This window comes from Pollachius pollachius (assembly GCF_949987615.1).
Source record: "Pollachius pollachius genome assembly, chromosome: 3".
In the NCBI taxonomy this organism is placed as follows: domain Eukaryota; kingdom Metazoa; phylum Chordata; class Actinopteri; order Gadiformes; family Gadidae; genus Pollachius; species Pollachius pollachius.
In genome coordinates, this window is record NC_136936.1 from 25278008 (window position 1) to 25297222 (window position 19215).

Here is a 19215-nt window from a genome sequence, read left to right on the forward strand (position 1 = left end):
GTTTTTGGATTTAAATGATAAATTTTCATGCAAAGTAAACTAAAAAAATCTGCAAAGAAGTTTGATAATGTTAGGTTTTGTGTGAGGCCACTTTGTGAACTACAGCCCCTTGCTGCTCTCGATGCGAGTGATATACGTCACCACTGTCGTGGCAATTTCTCAATCAGATATTGCATCTAAGACAGATGAGATATTTAGATGCAAAAAGCACACAATACTTTAGGCAATTGCTGGTCACATATAATTGTAATAAAAGTATGAACAAAGATACATCTCAATATGCATCAACAAATAATAAAAACAGGCATACAATAATAATAATCTGAGGCCTCAGATGGGAGTTCGCCCTGCATCTTACTTCATACTCTAAAGGTACGCCAGGAGAAATCCACCAAGTGTTCCAAGTAATGAGTTCTTATTCACTTGGGTTGGGTTCTGGAGGGGGGTCTGTCCCCCAATAAACCAAAAGCCTTTGTTTACCAGATGGTAATCTTTACGATCGAAGCTCCCCAGGATCACATTGAAGGGGGTTGCGGCCGTGCCATGTAACCTTTTGCTTCCTCAACGCTAGCCAGGGGGTCGAGGAACAGGCCCACACATCAAAGGATTGCATGGAAACAGATTACATCACAAAGAAGAAGAGGAAGAGGCACGCAATAAAATGCATCACACGAAACTCAAAGGTTCACACTTTAGATAAACCACAAGGAGTGTAGAAGGCAGGCAATATATATATTGCCTGCTTATATAATATATATATTGCCGGCAATATATATATTGCCTGCCAAAACTTAAGTTCATAGATAGACAAAAAACAATACAACATGTGGATTTTCCATCACACCACCCGCACTTGGAACTCCGGTACAGACATGCCGATCTCTCTGCTCCACTTCACAGCTTTTTTCCAAGTGGAGGATAAAACTTTAATAGGTCCATGGGATAAAAGCATCGAAAGAGGTGAAAAACATTATAAGTCGGGGCATGTGATGAGTTTCAGTTATGCCGATGTGGAGATTGTCGGTCTTGTCCACGCCAGTCGCAGGGAGCGTGACGTCACATACGAGATGTGTAGTCTTTCTCATTGTGTTTTCTCTACAGCCTTTAACTGAACAATTGCACAATAAACGGTCAAACTCTTGACATGAAAAATTATCATTTAAATCCACAAACAACATATGTGTAATCCGGAGCATATAAAGACTGGGACCAGAAGATAAATACTTTCTCTCCATTGAAACCCAATCGTATTTGTTGATCTCATAGGTCCCATGGGCTCTACCGGAAGGGCCGTGACTTCGCCACTCTATGTCTCCTTCTCCGGACTGCCGCCGAAGCTTCGGCGGCAGTCCGGCAGCTCCGGCGGGGGGAGGCAGTCCCCCCGCCCCCCTCTCCAATGACCTGGGCATCTCTGTAGTCACCTGACAGCCCAGTCGGGGAAAGCGATCCTACTTCCCCCACATCATTACAGCAAGCTCCTCCTTTATTGCTTCTGGAGAACACACACACTTTGTGTGGTGTGTTCTCCAGACAAACATTCAGACACATTCACATACACACAAGCAGATACACACACAGTTACGCATGCACATACACACGCACATACATGCTCACACACACTCAGTTACACACGCAGAGTTACGCATGAGCAGACATACTGCTGAATTCTAGTGTGTGAACCCACACACACACACACACACACACGCATGCTCAGCCACACAAACACACACACAAGCAGGGGCGGTTCTGGGGGGGGCCAGCAGGGGCCAGTGCCCCCATAAAACTGAGCTCATACCCCCCAGTGGCCCCCCCTCCAAACGTTTTTCTTTTCTTTTTACCTCCGTCCGGACGGGGGGTCGATTGCTTGCGATGGTGTGGCACTCCTAATATATCATACTGACTTTATTGCTGTTGGTGATGTATGATACTAAGTGGTTTGATGTCAGTGAAAGAACCCAAAATGTTGTAATATTGACAATTTCTTTAACCAATGTAACATTTCAAATGTATAATATTGACAATTGCTGTAACTTAAGGAAACACTTGCTACTGAAATAAATGCTGTAACGAAGTGAATGAGTGAAGTGAATGCCGTTACTTAGTACTAAACTAAATATTATGCTTCCCGGGTTCAATGTGCCCCTCCAACCAAACAACTGGCCTCAGTCTTGCCCCCCCATGAAAATTGGTCTAGAATCACCCCTGCACACAAGGGTGGGGTGTCAGCTGCCGTCGAACGTGTAGTGGCCGGTGAGCCGGAACAGCGAGGGGACACGGAGTAAGGGTTCAGTTAGACTGAAACCCATTTGGTTTGATCAGCTGCAAATTCTGCTCCCGAGGGAAATCAGTGCTGGCCCCGTGCCACACGGACCGCTGGCCTCACGGGCCGTTGCCCTCACGGACTGCTGGCCCCGGGCCTCACTAACCGCTGGCCTCACCAACCGCTGGCCTGTCAGTCCCCCCAAAGAGGAGAGCGGGGTCTGGAGTGCGGGGGTCTGGAGCGTGAGGGTCTGGAGCGTGAGGGTCTGGAGTGCGGGGGTCTGGAGCGTGGGGGTCTGGAGTGCGGGGGTCTAGAGTGCGGGGGTCTGGAGAGTGGGGTCTAGAGTGCGGGGGTCTAGAGTGCGGGGGTCTGGAGCGTGAGGGTCTGGAGCGTGAGGGTCTGGAGTGTGGGGGTCTAGAGTGCGGGGGTCTGGAGAGTGGGGTCTAGAGTGCGGGGGTCTAGAGTGCGGGGGTCTGGAGAGTGGGGTCTAGAGTGCGGGGGTCTAGAGTGCGGGGGTCTGGAGCGTGAGGGTCTGGAGCGTGGGGGTCTGGAGAGTGGGGGTCTAGAGTGCGGGGGTCTGGAGAGTGGGGTCTAGAGTGCGGGGGTCTAGAGTGCGGGGGTCTGGAGCGTGGCCGCCACCCCACCAGGGGCCCTTCTAACGCCACGGAGGGCCATGGGGAGTGCTACTTAGCTTTACTACTACAGCCAATGAAGGAACAGCGTTGTCTTGTTTTCTCTTTCCTCCACTGATCCAGAAGGTGGTAAAGCAAAGGCCTCTGAACGTTGACCTGTGAACCTTGTCCTGTGAACCTTGACCTGTGAATGTTAACCTTTGAACCTTTGAATCTCTGACCGTTGTGTTTTCAAACAAACGGAAACCGCTGTCACCACCAGGGAACAAGGAAGGTGAGCGGGAGGTTGATGGCTCCTGAAACACTGCGCTCCCTGTACGCTGAGAACAGCTCTCAACACTGAGGCTCGGACACAAAGCTCCTTCAACACATGATACAGACACACACACACACACACACACACACACACCTGTTTCTGCCCTGGGAACAACAATTCATTTCTGCTGAGTAGCACTCTGGTCCACACATAACGTCGCCCCTCACACCCTCCACACACACGACCCTCCCCCTCCCGGATGAGTCTGCGTTGCCGCCCGTCCCTGGATCTGGACTCTGGGCAGTGATGGATGGGATGCAGCGGTGGGTGGGAAGGGGGCGCTTTTGACTCCAGTCAAAGCCAAAATTGAATTGGTTTTCTTTTTCATACAAGCCCCCCCTCACACACACACTTGCGCCCCCTGCCCGTACTCAATCAATCATTTGATCATGCCTCCTTCTCCACCTCTGTTCCCTGTTTGTTTTTTTAACCCTCACCACCCACCTCTCATCACCCTAATCTCCACAATCACACCATTCCTCCCCCCTCCCACTTTACCTCTCCTCTAATCTCATAACCAACAATTTTTTCTTCTCCTTACTCCTCCGGGTAAGCTTGAGATGCGAAGGGGAGGAGAGGGAGGGAGGGAAATTAGGGGAGGGGAGTTAGGGGAGGGATGGAGGGAGGGGAATTAGGGGGGGGATGGAGGGAGGATAATTAAGGGAGGGGAGGGAGGGAGGGGAGTTAGTGGAGGGATGGAGGGAGGGGAGGCTGGGTTGTCAGTGTGTTGTGGTGTTCCTCCTGAGGTCTTCACATCTAATCTTTCAATTACAATTACAATTAGGGCATTTAGCAGACGCTTTTATCCAAAGTGACTAACATCGGTTGAAACCCACATTGACACACCAATGGCAGAGTCAACCATGCAAGGCGACAGCCAGCTCGTCAGGAGCAGTTAGGGTTAAGTGTCTTGCTCAGGGACACATCAACACACAGCTAGGAGGAGCTGGGGATCGAACTAGCAACCTTTCGGTTACAAAATACTCTACCTCCTGAGCTAAGCTGACCCTCCGGAGGTGGCTGCCTCGGCCGCCCTGAAATCAGATTAGTACCCTTGTCACGTCGGCAGACGACCTGCCGGAGCTGTCCTGCACCAGTCAGGCCGCGTAGCAGAGGAGCGCTCTCTAGCTGGCAATCAAGAAGCGACTCGCCGTGACTGTCGGAGCTGTGACTCAGATTCCATATGCCTGGTTCACGCGAACACATGGCCAGGTTTAGGGAGCGATACTTTAAACAGTTAAGGGTCAGTAAAACTGTACTTCAGACTAACCACACTCACAGAAACCTCAAACTAAGAAGGAACCCAGTGTTCACATGCATGCTGAACCTTTGGTGCGATGGGATAAGGATCAGGGGTCAACCCCGCTCCGGTCGGGCGGCAGGGCGCTCCTTGTGTGTGGTGACTGATCTGATACACCTTGTGTTCTACCTGTTGCACTCAGCCGCTCCCTCTGTCCTCACCCAGGAAGTACAACATCCGCGTGGAAGACATCATGGTGAGGGACGTGAGGTACATCACCCTCAACTGCTGCTACCGGGACCTCCACAACGTCCTGCTCACCGGGAACCTCAAGACCCTCGCACTGGTGGAGTCTGCTGGTAAGAGACTAACGCACACCCACACTTGCTCATATATAAATGCATGCATAAGCAAACACACACACAAGCAAACACACACGGGCACAAACACAGACAAACGAGCAAAAACCAACACAAACACGCACTTTTGCTTGGCATCGTCAACGTCATTGTACTCCGGGGTTAGAGCACCGCTGGCGTCTGAATTGTAGACCGCCGCTTCTGTCCCTGTTGCGTCTAACGTTTCCTAGTGTAGTGTTTTGTTTTATCCCAACGTCTTTGTGTTAGTTTATTTGTTTAAGTCTCCGTGCTCCTCTAGTCCATCTCGCGTCTCTGCTGTTCCACTCCGTTCCCACTTATCCATTCCTACACTCCTGGACTATCAGCCACGTTAGCCAGCTAGCTAACTGTCTACCGGTCAAACTTTATCACCACTGGATCCATCTGTCTCCTGAGTGTGTGGATTGCTTGCTCTCGACCCGGGTGAGTACATTTGTGTGTTTGTGGTGGTGATTGTGCCAACCCGGGACTGACCCGCTGCATCCCTCGCTAACCCGGCTGTATGCATGTGTAACAGGCCCAATGATGAGGTTGATTTCTTGGTCTCACAATCGATTTATTTGATCATGTTTTCTGTAAAAGACCAAACACATTCCGTTTCTGGCAACAGCTTGCAATGAACGTCTTTCATTCAGAACTCGCAATACATTCTACTTCTTCGAGCTCTGGTGATACATACCATAGCGCTGCTGCCCCCTGGTGGAATGGCTGGTGCATTTACAACCAACCTAATAGAAACTGGTTGAACTCAGCACAGAACTACTAACTATCTTGAACCTAGGGTGCCACACATGCACTGCGTGCCTCGCTAAAAACATTGGCCCAGCTGTCTGGCTATCCAGCCGGCGTTCACAGGAGGAGCCCCCACTCCCTGCCGGCTCATCAGCTGTAGCCTAGTCGGGTGCCGCCATGGCACAGTGTGGCTTGCCTTGCCGCGCGGGTACAATCTGGGGCAACCAACATCACCCACTCCACTAACTCCACCACCTGGTCCACTGCTGCATCCACACAACTCACTGCCTACCACTTTCTGGCTAATCAGCTACTAGCCATTGACAATACACTACCCGGACTTCTTTCATCTGCTGTCATGTCACATCTCCACCTTAGATTACCACTCCTGCTACTCCAGACTCTTTGGACCCTCTCCTCTACTCCACCAACTTCTCGCCCACTCGCCTACACTGCCGTTGACCTTCACCGCCTCAACAACAACCATCGTCTCCCTGCTGCTGCTGCCACTGCAGCTAGCAAAGCCGGGAACCTTCGCCGATGTCGCTATATCCATCTAAGTTCTGGCCCTACTCGCAACCAACACCTCCCCCATGGCTCACCTATCCCCTCACTCTGGACTAACTCTCGCCCCCCTGTCACCCCCATCTGCTGTACTGCCAACCTCAACAACCTCCGTTCCCCCTCCCCTGCTCCCCCATCCATCTCCCTCACAATGCTGAACTGTCGCTCCATCTCCAACAAATCACCCGTTATATCTGAACTACTACTCGACAATAACATCGATCTGCTCCTCCTCTGTGAAACATGGCAGCAGCCCCTGGATTTCTATACTCTCAATAAAGCTACCCCTTCCAATTTCAGTTACACCGCCAAACCCCGCCTCTCCGGCCGAGGGGGAGGCGTTGCTGTTCTCCATAAACAATCCCTGTCCATCACTGAACTAAACCTCAACCTCCCATCTATCTCATCCTTCGAACACCTTGCCTTCTCCCTCCCCAATTCTATCACTACTGTTTTAATTTATCGTCCCCCGAAGCCCCACCCATCTTTTATCTCTGAGCTATCTGAACTCCTCACTATTGCGTCTTCTCTCTCTTCCCGCCTCCCACTTACTGGTGACTTCAACATACACATTGACCAGCCCAACGCCCCACTGACATCTGGCTTCCTCTACCTTCTTGACTGTTTCCACCTTACCCAACAAATTGACTTCCCCACCCATACCAAAGGCCATATCCTGAACATAGTCTGCTCTGCCTCCCTACCCGTATCTAACCCCCATCCTATCCCCTTCCCACTCTCTGATCATCTCTGCATCCTCTTCTCCGCTCCGCTACCTTCACCCCATAGTCCCAAAAAGCGCTCCATTTCCTACCGCAACATCAAATCAATCAATCCACTCTCTCTCCCAGCTCATATCCTCTGCCTTCCCGCCTGACATTGCCCCCACTTCCCCTGATGACTATGCCATCATGCTCAACTCCATCCTTTCTGTCTTCCTTGACCCCCTTGCCCCCTGGTAAACTTCCTTCGTCTCATTCACCCACTCCGCCCCCTGGTACACCCCGGAACTACGCACCATGAAACAGACTGGCCGCCAACTCGAACGACTGTACACACAAACCCGCCTCACCATTCACGCCGAAGCCTACAAACTTCACATCTCCTACCGCGACGCCCTCCAAGCTGCTAAATCCGCCCACTTCTCCACCCTCATCAACAGCACCAACCGGAACCCCCGCATCCTGTTCTCCACCGTCAACAAACTGCTCCACAACAATCCACCCTCCTCACCTGACCTCTGTAACTCTTTCCTCCTTGCCTTTAACAATAAAATCTCCTAAATAAACAGCTCCCTGACTGCCGCCCTCAGTAACCCCTCCACCTCTCTCCCACCATTCCTGTCCCCCTCCCCTCCCTGATCACCTGCCCTCCCCTCCTCTCACTGCCTTCTCCCCTGTTGACTCCTCCCACATCTTGGACATCATCACTGCATCCAAGACAACCACATGCCCTCAACATCCTGCTATTACTTGACCTCAGCGCAGCCTTTGATACGGTCAACCATCTATCCTCCTTAAAAGACTGCGTCAACAGGGTGTTGAGGGCACTGCACTTGACTGGCTGACCTCCTACCTCACCGACAGGCAACAGTTTGTCTCGCTCTCTTGCCACACATCCACCCTCTCTCCTGTCACGCAGGGGGTTCCTCAGGGCTCAATCCTTGGCCCCCTTCTTTTCATCTGCTACCTCTTCCCCCTCGGTCACATCAACCGCAACCTCAACCCTGGACTTCCACTGCTACGCTGACGACACCCAGATCTACATCACCACCAAACCCACCCAAAATCCTACTCACCCAACTCGAAACCTGCATCTCTACAATAAAAGCATGGCTGACCCTCAATTCCCTCAAACTCAATAGCGACAAAACAGAGCTCCTCCTCATAGGCACCAAATCCACTCTCAAAACAACTGGACCCATCTCACTCACCATTGACACCTCGACCATCACTCCCTCCCGCCTGGCCCGCAATCTTGGTGTTATCATGGACCCCACCCTCTCCTTTGTTTCCCATGTCAGCTCCATTGTTAAGACCTACTACTTCCACCTCCGCTGCATCGCCAAAATCAGACACTGCCTGTCCTCCCCTGCTGCTGAATTCCTTATCCATGCCTTCATCTCGTCCCTTCTTGACTACTGCAACTCCCTCCTCACTGGCATCACCTCTCATTCCCTCCATAGACTCCAAATGGTCCAAAATTCTGCTGCATGCCTTCTCACTCACACCCGGTCTCGTGAACACATCAATCCTGTTCTCTTCACTCTCCACTGGCTCCCCATCAAACAACGTATCAACTTCAAAATCCTCCTCCTGACTTTAAAAGCTCTCCACCACCTGGCCCTGCCCTACCTGTCTGACCTCCTCATACCCCATCGCCCCTTCCGAACCCTCAGATCCTCCTCCACTCTCACTCTGACTGTCCGACCATCCAAACTTAAAACCTTCGGTGACAGAGCCTTCTCAAGAAAAGCACCCCGACTCTGGAACTCTCTCCCCCGACCTGTCCGCGACTCTCCCTCGCTTCCCATATTCAAATCCTGTTTAAAAACCTAACTTTTTTCCCAAGCCTATGACCTCCCCTACCAATAGCCACCCTTATCCCTATCTACTATCCCACTCCACCTTGCTTCTGTTCTCTGTTGTGCTGTCTTCCGCTTGTCCCCCCTGATTGTCAGCTCCCTCTTCGTGTTTTATGTAAGCGTCTTTGGGTCACTGAAAAGCGCTGTAGAAAATTAATGAATTATTATTATTATTATTATTATTATTACACACACACAGCCCTCCAATAGCTTAGAAAAGATATTCTCAACGCTGATCCTGAATTCAACCTAAGCATTAGTTAATTATGCTTGAGGCGACTTTGTTATTCTGTTAAGAGTATAGAGTGTCAGCATCGCATCCACTTTTACTGGTGGACTGCTGTGTGCAGCAATTATTTCCCTATTCTAATCTAATTTTATATTTTGCAGCTTTCCTATGTAAGGCTAGGTGTTCGTGTATGCAGTCTAGGGTTATCCTGCACTAAGATTAAGCATAGCCGACTGATGGTCAAATCATATACGCTATCATTTTATGTATGCAGCCCAATGATGGCTAATTTGTTGAAACTTTAGCGTGGTTTAAACACTTTAAACACAGAAATTTGTAACGTTTGTCTACTCTAGAACGTGCTCTAGTCCAAAATGACAATGCCTGGATAGAGCCACTGCCATTACACAAAGGGGATATCAAACAAAGAATAAGGAAATTTACTGAAAGCAGAACATAATATAACAGCAGAAGGCACACAGAAAAGTCAATCCCCTACCACCACAAAGTTTTTTTTAAATTATTTTTTGTACTTTTTAATTTGTTTTTTTTGGGGTTTCCGATTACTGACCGGAAATCACCAAAATTCATATTTATTTTATTTTAATAATACAGAACATAACTTTGAAAAAAATAATTGCATACTAAATTGCAATCACAATATTGGTCAAAATAATCGCAATTCGATTATTTCCCCAAATCGTTCAGTCCCACTCAGCACCCCCGTCCTCCAATGGAATACTCCACTGTTAGACTCTTTCTTTACACAGAGATTAGACTATTAAAGACAAAGCTTTGACAAATACGAATAGTCAAAGATTCAAGATCCCCCTAATCAAGTCCATTACATGTGTGTGGAAATGCTCCTGTACAAGGGCCATTTACAGCTTACAGTATATGGTCTTTCGTAAGGGGAAGGCATATGACCGCAAAAACAACCCCCAAACCAAAGAACCCCCCTTTTTAGGCGATGGACGGTGTTCCTGCACTCAGCCTTTGTCCTTTGTGTGGTTTGTGTTGTGTGTTTTTTTAAATGTATTCCATTTAATCCATGGGTTGGCTGACGCAGTCTTCTGCACTGTTCCGCTGAATGTCGATTTGATATTCCAAGAGCGTCTCGATTATGCAATCATGCTGGAACAATTAGCTGCGGCATTTAACCAAACACAAAATCAGCACGTCCTATCACAAAGGCAATTACTTAAAACAAACACCCTCTTGCTGACACACCACACACACACCCACACACAGTAAGTAAATATATCAATTTGAATGCAAGCGGATGTAGTTGCAGTCATATGCATGTGCATACACATTCCCCCCACCTACACATACACACACAACATGGTGTTCTGTCAACAACAATTTGTTGTTGTGGTTGTTGTGCAACTCACCTCAACATGTGGCTTCCCTTGTTGTCTGAACACCCACTTGTACATTTCTTCGCCCCTTCATTCCTGCTGTACCTTCTGTCTGACCCTGCTGCTCCTCTACCTTTGACCGGCCTGGTGGGGCCTACCCCCTCCATGCTCCTTCACCTCCTCCTCCTCCTCTAGAGTCCATGATCATGCTGTAACGTGTGTCCTCTCTACCTCCTCCTCCTCCTTCTCCAGAGTCCATGATCCCCCTGTAACGTGTGTCCTCTCCTCGTCCTCCTCCTCCTCCTCAGAGTCCATGATCCTCCTGTAATGTGTGTCTCCTCCTCCTCCTCAGAGTCCATGACCCTCCTGTAACGTGTCTCCTCCTCCTCCTCCTCTTCCTCAGAGTCCATGATCCCCCTGTAACTTGTCTCCTCCTCCTCCTCCTTCCCCTCCTCCTCCTCCATGATCCTCCTGTAACTTGTGTCTCCTCCTCCTCCTCCTCCTCAGTCTGTGATCCTCCTGTAACATGTGTCTCCTCCTCCTCCTCCTCCCCCTACTCCTCAGAGTCTATGATCCTCCTGTAACATGTCTCTCCTCCTCCTCCTCCTCCTCAGAGTCCATGATCCTCCTGTAACGTGTGTCTCCTCCTCCTCCCCCTCCTCCTCAGTCTGTGATCCTCCTGTAACTTGTGTCTCCTCCTCCTCCTCCTCAGAGTCTATGATCCTCCTGTAACGTGTCTCTCCTCCTCCTCCTCCCCCTCCTCCTCAGAGTCCATGATCCTCCTGTAACATGTGTCTCCTCCTCCTCCTCCTCCCCCTACTCCTCAGAGTCTATGATCCTCCTGTAACGTGTGTCTCCTCCTCCTCCTCAGAGTCCATGATCCTCCTGTAACGTGTGTCTCCTCCTCCTCCCCCTCCTCCTCAGAGTCCATGATCCTCCTGTAACGTGTGTCTCCTCCTCCTCCCCCTCCTCCTCAGAGTCCATGATCCTGCTGGGCTCCATCGAGCGGGCCCAGCTGCAGGCTCTCCTCTCCCAGCAGCTGGGCCGTGCGCGCCGCATGGAGTACATCCGGGAGAACGCCATGGCCTTCAAGAAGTGCATGTCCGACCCCGAGTCCCCGCCCCCTCCGCCCCCCGTGGAGGACACCAACAGCCAGCAGCGCCACTCAACCCAGGAGGTCCGCTTCCAGGTAAGGCCTACACTCTGCTCCGGGCTATCCTAATCGAAAGCCTAGTGGACAACGTGGATCATATAAGCGGCTGCAGTAGCTCAGGAGGTAGAGCGGGTTGACTGGTAACCGGAAGGTTGCTAGTTCAATCCCTGGCTCCTCCTAGCTGAGTGTCGAGGTATCCCTGAGCAAGACAACTCACCTTTATTACTCCTGACGATCTGGCTGTCTGGTTGACTCCGCCATCTTTGTGTGAATGTGTGAATCAGTGCTGATAAGACATCTCACCCATTCCATAAAATCAAGAAAAGATCCAAACTAAAATAGATGAAAAAGGAGTGCATCTTAGGGATGTCAGTTTCAGTTAATTTTGCTTTTCAATAGGCCAACACCCATTAACCGGTAACTAACTAAAATGCAAAATGCTGTCAATTACAGGAAAGTGGCGCTTTCCTTTTAGTATGACACTCCATTGACTTAATGAGCTTTGGCGCCGCATTTCGAAGGGCTGTCCGTTTAGAGGTGCTGACATTTTAATGTTTTGTGTTGTAAATGTCTTGCCTTTTATTTTATTTTCTGTTGTCTGAACTGAAGTTTATTGCCGCATTTTGATCAGGTCATCGTTGAAGGGGTGAAGCAATAATGATGTTGTGAAGTGCCCATGCAATTAAGTTGTGAAGGGATGCATGGGAAGGCTGTAGGGGGTCAGAGGTCAGGCTGTAGGGGGTCAGGATTTAGCGGGTCAGGCTGTAGGGGGTCAGGGGTCAGAGGTCAGGCTCCAGGACGTCAGGTGTCAGAGGTCAGGCTGCCTCCCAGATGGACTGTAGGGCTCATAGAGTCTAAAACATGGGAAACAATCTGGTCCTCCTCACTGAGGGAGGAAAATGTTATACAAATCTTACTGTGACTACAGGAAAGGGGGGGGGGGGTGTAAGTGGCTGGAGAAATAAAATTTTGGAAAGAGCATAAAGGGAAAAATAACCTATTTTGGAGATGGATTTGGAATGTCTTTTTACAGTGCAGGAGACAGGAACATATTAGTCATTTCCCTGGGCCTCTGTGCACATGGGTATTAAAGATGGTGCTCTCAAAGGTGTCTGCCAAAGAAAGAAAAGAACTCACTCGCCCGCCTTGCTGTTGACAGAGGATGGAACAGAGGCCAGGTTCCATCAGTTACGCACCACCAGTAGGTGTGTGTGTGTGAGTCTGTGTGTGTGTGTGTGTGTGTGTTTTTGTGTGTGTGTGTGTGTGTGTGTGTGTGTGTGTGTGTGTGTGTGTGTGTGTGTGTGTGTGTGTGTGTGTGTGCGTGTGCGTACGTGCATGCGACAGATGGCAAGCTTGGACCAAAATGTTGTCTTTATTAGCCATCAATAAAAGCAGAAAAAACGTGTGTGTGTGTGTGTGTATGTGTGTGTGCATTACCGGGCTTCGGAGAAAGGCATCTTCAGAGGAAGCGTTACTGACTGCTCAGTGAAACGGCTCTCTGGATGGCTGCTCAGAGATCAGTGTGTTCATCTATTCTCTTACGCTCGTACACACTGATTCCACCTGCTTCTATGACCACTGTATCAAGTGGTACATTAGGGATGTTATACGTGTTGATAAATCATTTTTACAAGGATGACGTCTGCTGGCGGTATAAACTCCTGCAGATAAAGGAACCACCGCCTCTGCTGGAGGAATAAACTACTGCAGATAAAGGAACCACCACCCCTCTGCTGGAGGGAATAAAATACTGCAGATAAAGGAACCACCACCCCTCTGCTGGAGGTATAAACTACTGCAGATAAAGGAACCACCACCCAGACCACAACAAATTTGGCTTGTCAATGGAGAAGAGATAGCCTTTGAGACATATTGCGGACAACCATGCTGTGTGTGTTTGTGTGTTTGTGTGTGTGTGTTTGTGTGTTTGGATTACTGTAGGTTGACCATGCTGTGTGTGTGTATTTGTTTAGATCACCACTGAGGAGTCCACCCTGAGTCCCACCAGACCCACACCCCAGAAACCCCTCAAACCTGCCCTGAAGAGACCATCAGTCGTAGACCGCCCCCCCGAGATCCTTACCGGTAAGACACACACACAAACACACACACACACACACAAATACACACACACACACCCACAAAATTAAAACATACTTTGTGATACTATTACAGTAGACACTGATAGTTTAATCTAATGTCTTTCTCCTCTCTCTCTCTCTCTGTCTCTTTCTCTCTGTCTCTGTCTCTGTCTCTGTCTTCAGCCAATAATGATAACTCAGGCATTGCTTTAAAGAACCTGTTTTGTGCCAACCCCGATGCAGAAGCCGTGGAGGTGAGCACACACACACACACACACACACACACACACACACACACACACACACACACACACACACACACAGGAGGGAGCACACACACTGTCAATTTGTACACAGGTTCTGTTGCACCTTTTCTCTAAATAGATCTTTGGCCTTTCTACCTTGAACACACATACACACACACACAGACATACACACAGACAGACACACATACACACAGTGTGTCTTTCTCTCTGATAACAGGTCTCTGAGGAGTGGATGCAGCGCAGTACTGACTAGTTGGAGTACTAACTAATCCTAGTGGTCACTATGTGTATTGCCCTGTGTAACGCTGTGCTTGTCTCCCTGCGGGGGTACAGTCCAACAACAACAACATGGAACCACCCACCTCCCCTGAACACAGGAGGCCCCCCAAACGGGTCCGGATATCCGTAGTGGTAAGACCGATCAGCCTGATCGGGTACCCCCCCAAATCAATAAACGGACCACCCAATGTCGGCCATCTTCATCCACACCCCTCAGGCCCGCCCTGACGCCGATGGCCTGTGATCGAGGCGAAGCCCGCACCATCGTGCCCCAAAGCGCTGAGCGACCTCCTCCCCTTGCCCCATTATCACCGATAATGGGGCACGGCGACCACTAAGACCAGATGAGGACCCCCTCCGGGGTAAACAAGGGGATAAGGGGGATTCAAGGAGGATCTGACCACAGATATAACAAAACATTCCCTCTTTTGAACCTTAAACCAAGGGGATCAATTATACCACCGACCTTATAAGGTCACCTCTCTGAGCTGGAGGCACAGGGTCGTGACGTGGTCTCAATCGGGTCCTCCTTAAGGTAAACAGTCCAGTGGTCTGCGGGGAGGAAGCGGTTCAACCTTGACATGCTGTCTGTGCTGTCCATCATCAGCGCCATCTGAAGCGTCCAATCAGTGATCTGATGCCTCCTTTAAACCACCATGCGTGCTGAGATCAGGGTCAGATATCACACCAGGCTTTTTGGAATGCATGTAAGAAAGCAAATTCTCATCATGAAACAAAACACAAAATGTAATATCATATGTAAATCAAAAAGAGATTATTTGCATGGTCAATCAGACGAGCTGAATAATGAGTACATCTGGTAATGGATAAGGACTAACGAGTTGGACGTCTGGTAATGGGTAAGCATTAACGAGTTGGACGTCTGGTAATGGGTAAGGACTAACGAGTTGGACGTCTGGGAATGGGTAAGGACTAATGAGTTGGACATCTGGGAATGGGTAAGGACTAATGAGTTGGACATCTGCTAATGGGTAAGGACTAACGAGTTGGACGTCTGGTAATGGGAAAGGACTAACGAGTTGGACGTCTGGTAATGGCTAAGGACTAACGAGTTGGACGTCTGGTAATGGGTAAGGACTAACGAGTTGGACGTCTGGGAATGGGTAAGGACTAATGAGTTGGACATCTGGGAATGGGTAAGAACTAATGAGTTGGACATCTGCTAATGGGTAAGGACTAACGAGTTGGACGTCTGGTAATGGGAAAGGACTAACGAGTTGGACGTCTGGTAATGGCTAAGGACTAACGAGTTGGACGTCTGGTAATAGGTAAGGACTAACGACTTGAACATCTGGTAATGGGTAAGGGCTAACGAGTTGGACGTCTGATAATGGGTAAGGGTAAGGGATTGGATTTGAAGCCAAACGATGATGCAGGGGAGCACAGAGGTATTGTTTGATTTGTGATTAGCAACGCGTGGCATTACAAAATGGGAATGTTGGTGATGGATGGAGCTCGAACGCGTACTGGGCCTAATGATTCCACCCTGGAGGTGGAGGAGGAGGAGGAAGAACCAATATGCTGCATGTACTCTTAAACAAATCAAGGTTTCCAAAGGCAAGCCGTTTCAGATTGTTCCCCTGAAAAATACTAAAAAAATAAAATAATCCAATCCAATAAGTCTTCTATCGTAAAGGCATGTGAGTGATGAGAAAAACAATATCTTTCTATGTGATTTAGTATCTATCGATTTGCTGCTCCAACGATCATGATGAATCGTTTTAGTCCGTGTGATCTGTGCTGAAGCAACATCTGTGGTCCTGAGCTTGGCCTGATCTTCACGTATTGATTTCTTTGTCATGTAACGACTTGTTTGGTCTCAACCTGTGTGGTTTCATTCCCCAGGAGCCCCCGCCCCACTTAAAGACTTACTTCTGGGTGAGCATACTGTCGCACCGCTTCAACCACTCCCTTCATAGAGTCAGGGACCGTGAAGACATCCCCCTGAACGCTACAGGAGGGAGATTCTAGATCAACGCATCCATATGGCGTGACACACACCCCCCTCATTCCCTGTACTGAGGCCCCTCCCAACAGACGCTCTGAATGACCCTATGAGGTACAACATGACCTCTGAGGCCTCTCCCTGTAGACCTAGTGCTCGCCTGGAGCAGCCCACTCGTGCCAAAACACAACATCGGCCACGCCGGTGGCCAGCTGGCGCCCCTCGTCTGCTCTGCGGTGCACCAGGCCCCACTGATCTGACACCAGTCGGTGTGTGAACGAATAGTTGTAAGTCGTTTTTGATAAAAGCGTCAGCGAATTCCCCTAAATGTAAATGATACACGTCCACCGGTTGGATTTTAACAAACACACACTGGATTACACAACCTCTAACATAAGCACATCCTGATGTTTGTGATCCTTTCTCTGTTGAAATGTTCTTGTGGCATACAGGCAAAAGCCTCCAGCAGCTGGCTATTGTCTGCTTAAGAGACTTAATGGGCCCTATCTTGCATCCGGCGCAATTGACTTCCTCACTGGCGCATGTGTCGTTGCTAGTTTGCAACTGGCGCAGAGCGTTCTTTTCCCTCCTGCGCCACGCGTCGGTAAATTAGGGAATGATCATGCGCCCCAAGGGGCGGTTCGGCGAAAGGAGGAGGCGTGTTCTGGTGCAAACATTCCCTGGTGCTATTTTGCAGTTTCAGAAAATAATTCCGCCACAAACCAGGAAATACCTGGTTTAAAGTCAGTGGCGCGTTGTTCAGATGCTATTTTAAGGGCGCATGCATAATGTTGCTTGTGTACATCGCGCATACACTTTACTTTTCTCATCTACCTAGCCACACATTCTTGGTAAATTATTTGGGAAAGAACAGCTGATACAGCAGTAATAAGTTGTATTTTTTTAGATCAATGCATCTGCAAACACTATATGGTAAACACATATTTTCTTGACACAGACATCGTGTACAAGCCCATAGCTTGTCAAAGCTACTTGCACCGCCGAGACTAGAACCGCTGACAAAGCTACTTGCGTTTTGGCGCTTCTCACTTGCGTTTCAGAGCGTTAAAATAGGGCCCTATGAGTTTCTGTGTGTGTTTGTGTTACCTGGTCAACATGGAGGCAGATGGTGGTGCATGTGATCTCTGACCTCCTGGTTAAGTACTCTAGCTCTCTCTCTCTCTGTCTTTCTCTCTTTCTCTGTCTCTTTGTCTTTCTCTGTCTTTGTCTCTCTCCGTCTTTCTCCCTCTGTCTACTGCGCTCCTTGTCATGATGAGTTATGGTGAGCCCTTGACATATGCACATCACCACACACTGCAGAGGAGCTGGTGTTCTAACTCTGTGATCCCCATCTGGGTTGAGAGATTAATACTTCCACTTATTTTAAGTATTATGCCCTTTAAAAAACCAAATGGAATTATTGATGCAAGGCCCATCTCTGTGTTTGGGTTGGTGGTTGTGTAGCCCAGTGTGTGTTTGTGTTAGTGCGGGCCCTGAACAAGGGGCCAGTGACCCTGTGTTTCTCTCAGCCTCCCCTTTGCTAAATTGAATAGTTTCGGTCCAGAGCATCGCCGGCTCGGCAGAAAACCAGCCGCAGAGAGGATGAGGAGATGTCAGAGAGCTGCCAGGCTGTAGACCAGGAACAGGGTGCCAGAGAATTTAGTTATATATTTTGTATTTGCGATATGCGTTCTATACATTATCCAGCTTATTACACGGCTACTTGCCAAAACAAAAAAATAACTTCACACGGTTTGTCTTTTTACAATTTATTTGTTACCAGCATTCGTAGTGTTCATCAGCAGAGAAATAGTACGCCAAAGAGGTTGACGTCGCTTAGCAACCGAAGACGCTGGGGTTGATAAGTAACCGGAATACTTGCGGAGTGATACCAAAGACGTCATTAGAGGCAAAAAGTCCTTTGTTTTCCTTGACAGTGGTGAATTACCAAATATAATTCACCGCCGGAAGTTGTGAAGGGCCCATGCAAGTGAACGGAGTGTTCCACAGCATTGAGAAGACCCGTGTAATAAGCAAAAATAATTGATCGCCGGACGTTGGGAAGGCCCATTCAAGTGAATGGAGCATTCTAAAGCATTAAGAAGAACCGTATAATAAAATTATAAGCCAATGCTAGCACATGACAATTTCTCCATCATACCACAGGAGGCAGGAATTCTGGAAATACAGAAATTATAACGAAACCCAAAACAATACAATAGGGATGGGAGAATGTTTCAAAATGCTATGAATGAAATGTGGAATGACGCATGGAAATGCCAATGGAGAGCTTTGAATGGATCGATTCTAGAGGGGTAGATGGACTTGCCCAGGTTGTGTGTGAAAGACATTCTCTATAGTGGATGACGGGCATAGACGATGCCTTAACACTACAGTACTGTGTGTGTGTGTGTGTGTGTGTGTGTGTGTGTGTGTGTGTGTGTGTGTGTGTGTGTGTGTGTGCTGACTGGCCAGACAGATGGACAGATCAATGAGTGGAGGCAGAGAGAGGGAGAGAGGCAGTGGGAGAGGGATGGCTCCTACATCATTCTCTGGTCACAGAAGCTGCCTACTTAGCAGTACTGATGTAACCATCTATTGAAAGCAGTCTCACTCTGTCTCTCTCACACACAGACAAGCGCACACAGACACATTTACACCATAGGAGCAGGAAGTTGTATGCATGTGTACACACAAACACACAACATTACTGTAAAGTTCTCTTCCCTTCATTAAATCCCCCACACTTCAATTACCGTCCATTTATTTTCTGATTTGACTTATCTCTCACACACACACACACACACACACACACACATACACACACAAATAGCCATAAGAATATCGAATAACACGTGGGTAAACTTTAATGCTGAAAAGCCTCTCAATGTGTTATTCGATAAAAGCATGACAACTGCATCATTTCCTGTTAGTTGCGCAGTATTGCGCTATTGCAGCAGTTTGTTTTCAGTGGCGTTCGTAACTCACTACCCTCCCATTACATAACACACCCAGCGATCCGTCAGTGAGATGGAGTGTGTGGGGATGGCTGTTTGGGTGTGAGTGTGTGTTTCTATGTGTGTGTGTTTCTGTCTGTGAGTGTGTGTGTGTGTGTGTGTGTGTGTGTGTGTGTGTGTGTGTGTGTGTGTGTGTG

At 48.8% G+C, this 19215-nt stretch overlaps 1 protein-coding gene across 1 annotated transcript in view; it reads left to right on the forward strand.

The window, feature by feature from the left end:
* clcn2b (chloride channel, voltage-sensitive 2b) overlaps positions 1-19215 on the forward strand; it is a 131201-nt gene that overhangs the window by 93535 nt on the left and 18451 nt on the right. Inside the window, exons 16-22 of the mRNA XM_079733752.1 lie at positions 4674-4807; positions 11294-11505; positions 13443-13554; positions 13734-13840; positions 14150-14227; positions 15962-16046; positions 16209-16297. Coding sequence (XP_079589878.1) covers positions 4674-4807; positions 11294-11505; positions 13443-13554; positions 13734-13840; positions 14150-14227; positions 15962-16046; positions 16209-16297 — 817 coding nt within the window. The remainder of the gene's footprint in view (positions 1-4673; positions 4808-11293; positions 11506-13442; positions 13555-13733; positions 13841-14149; positions 14228-15961; positions 16047-16208; positions 16298-19215) is intronic.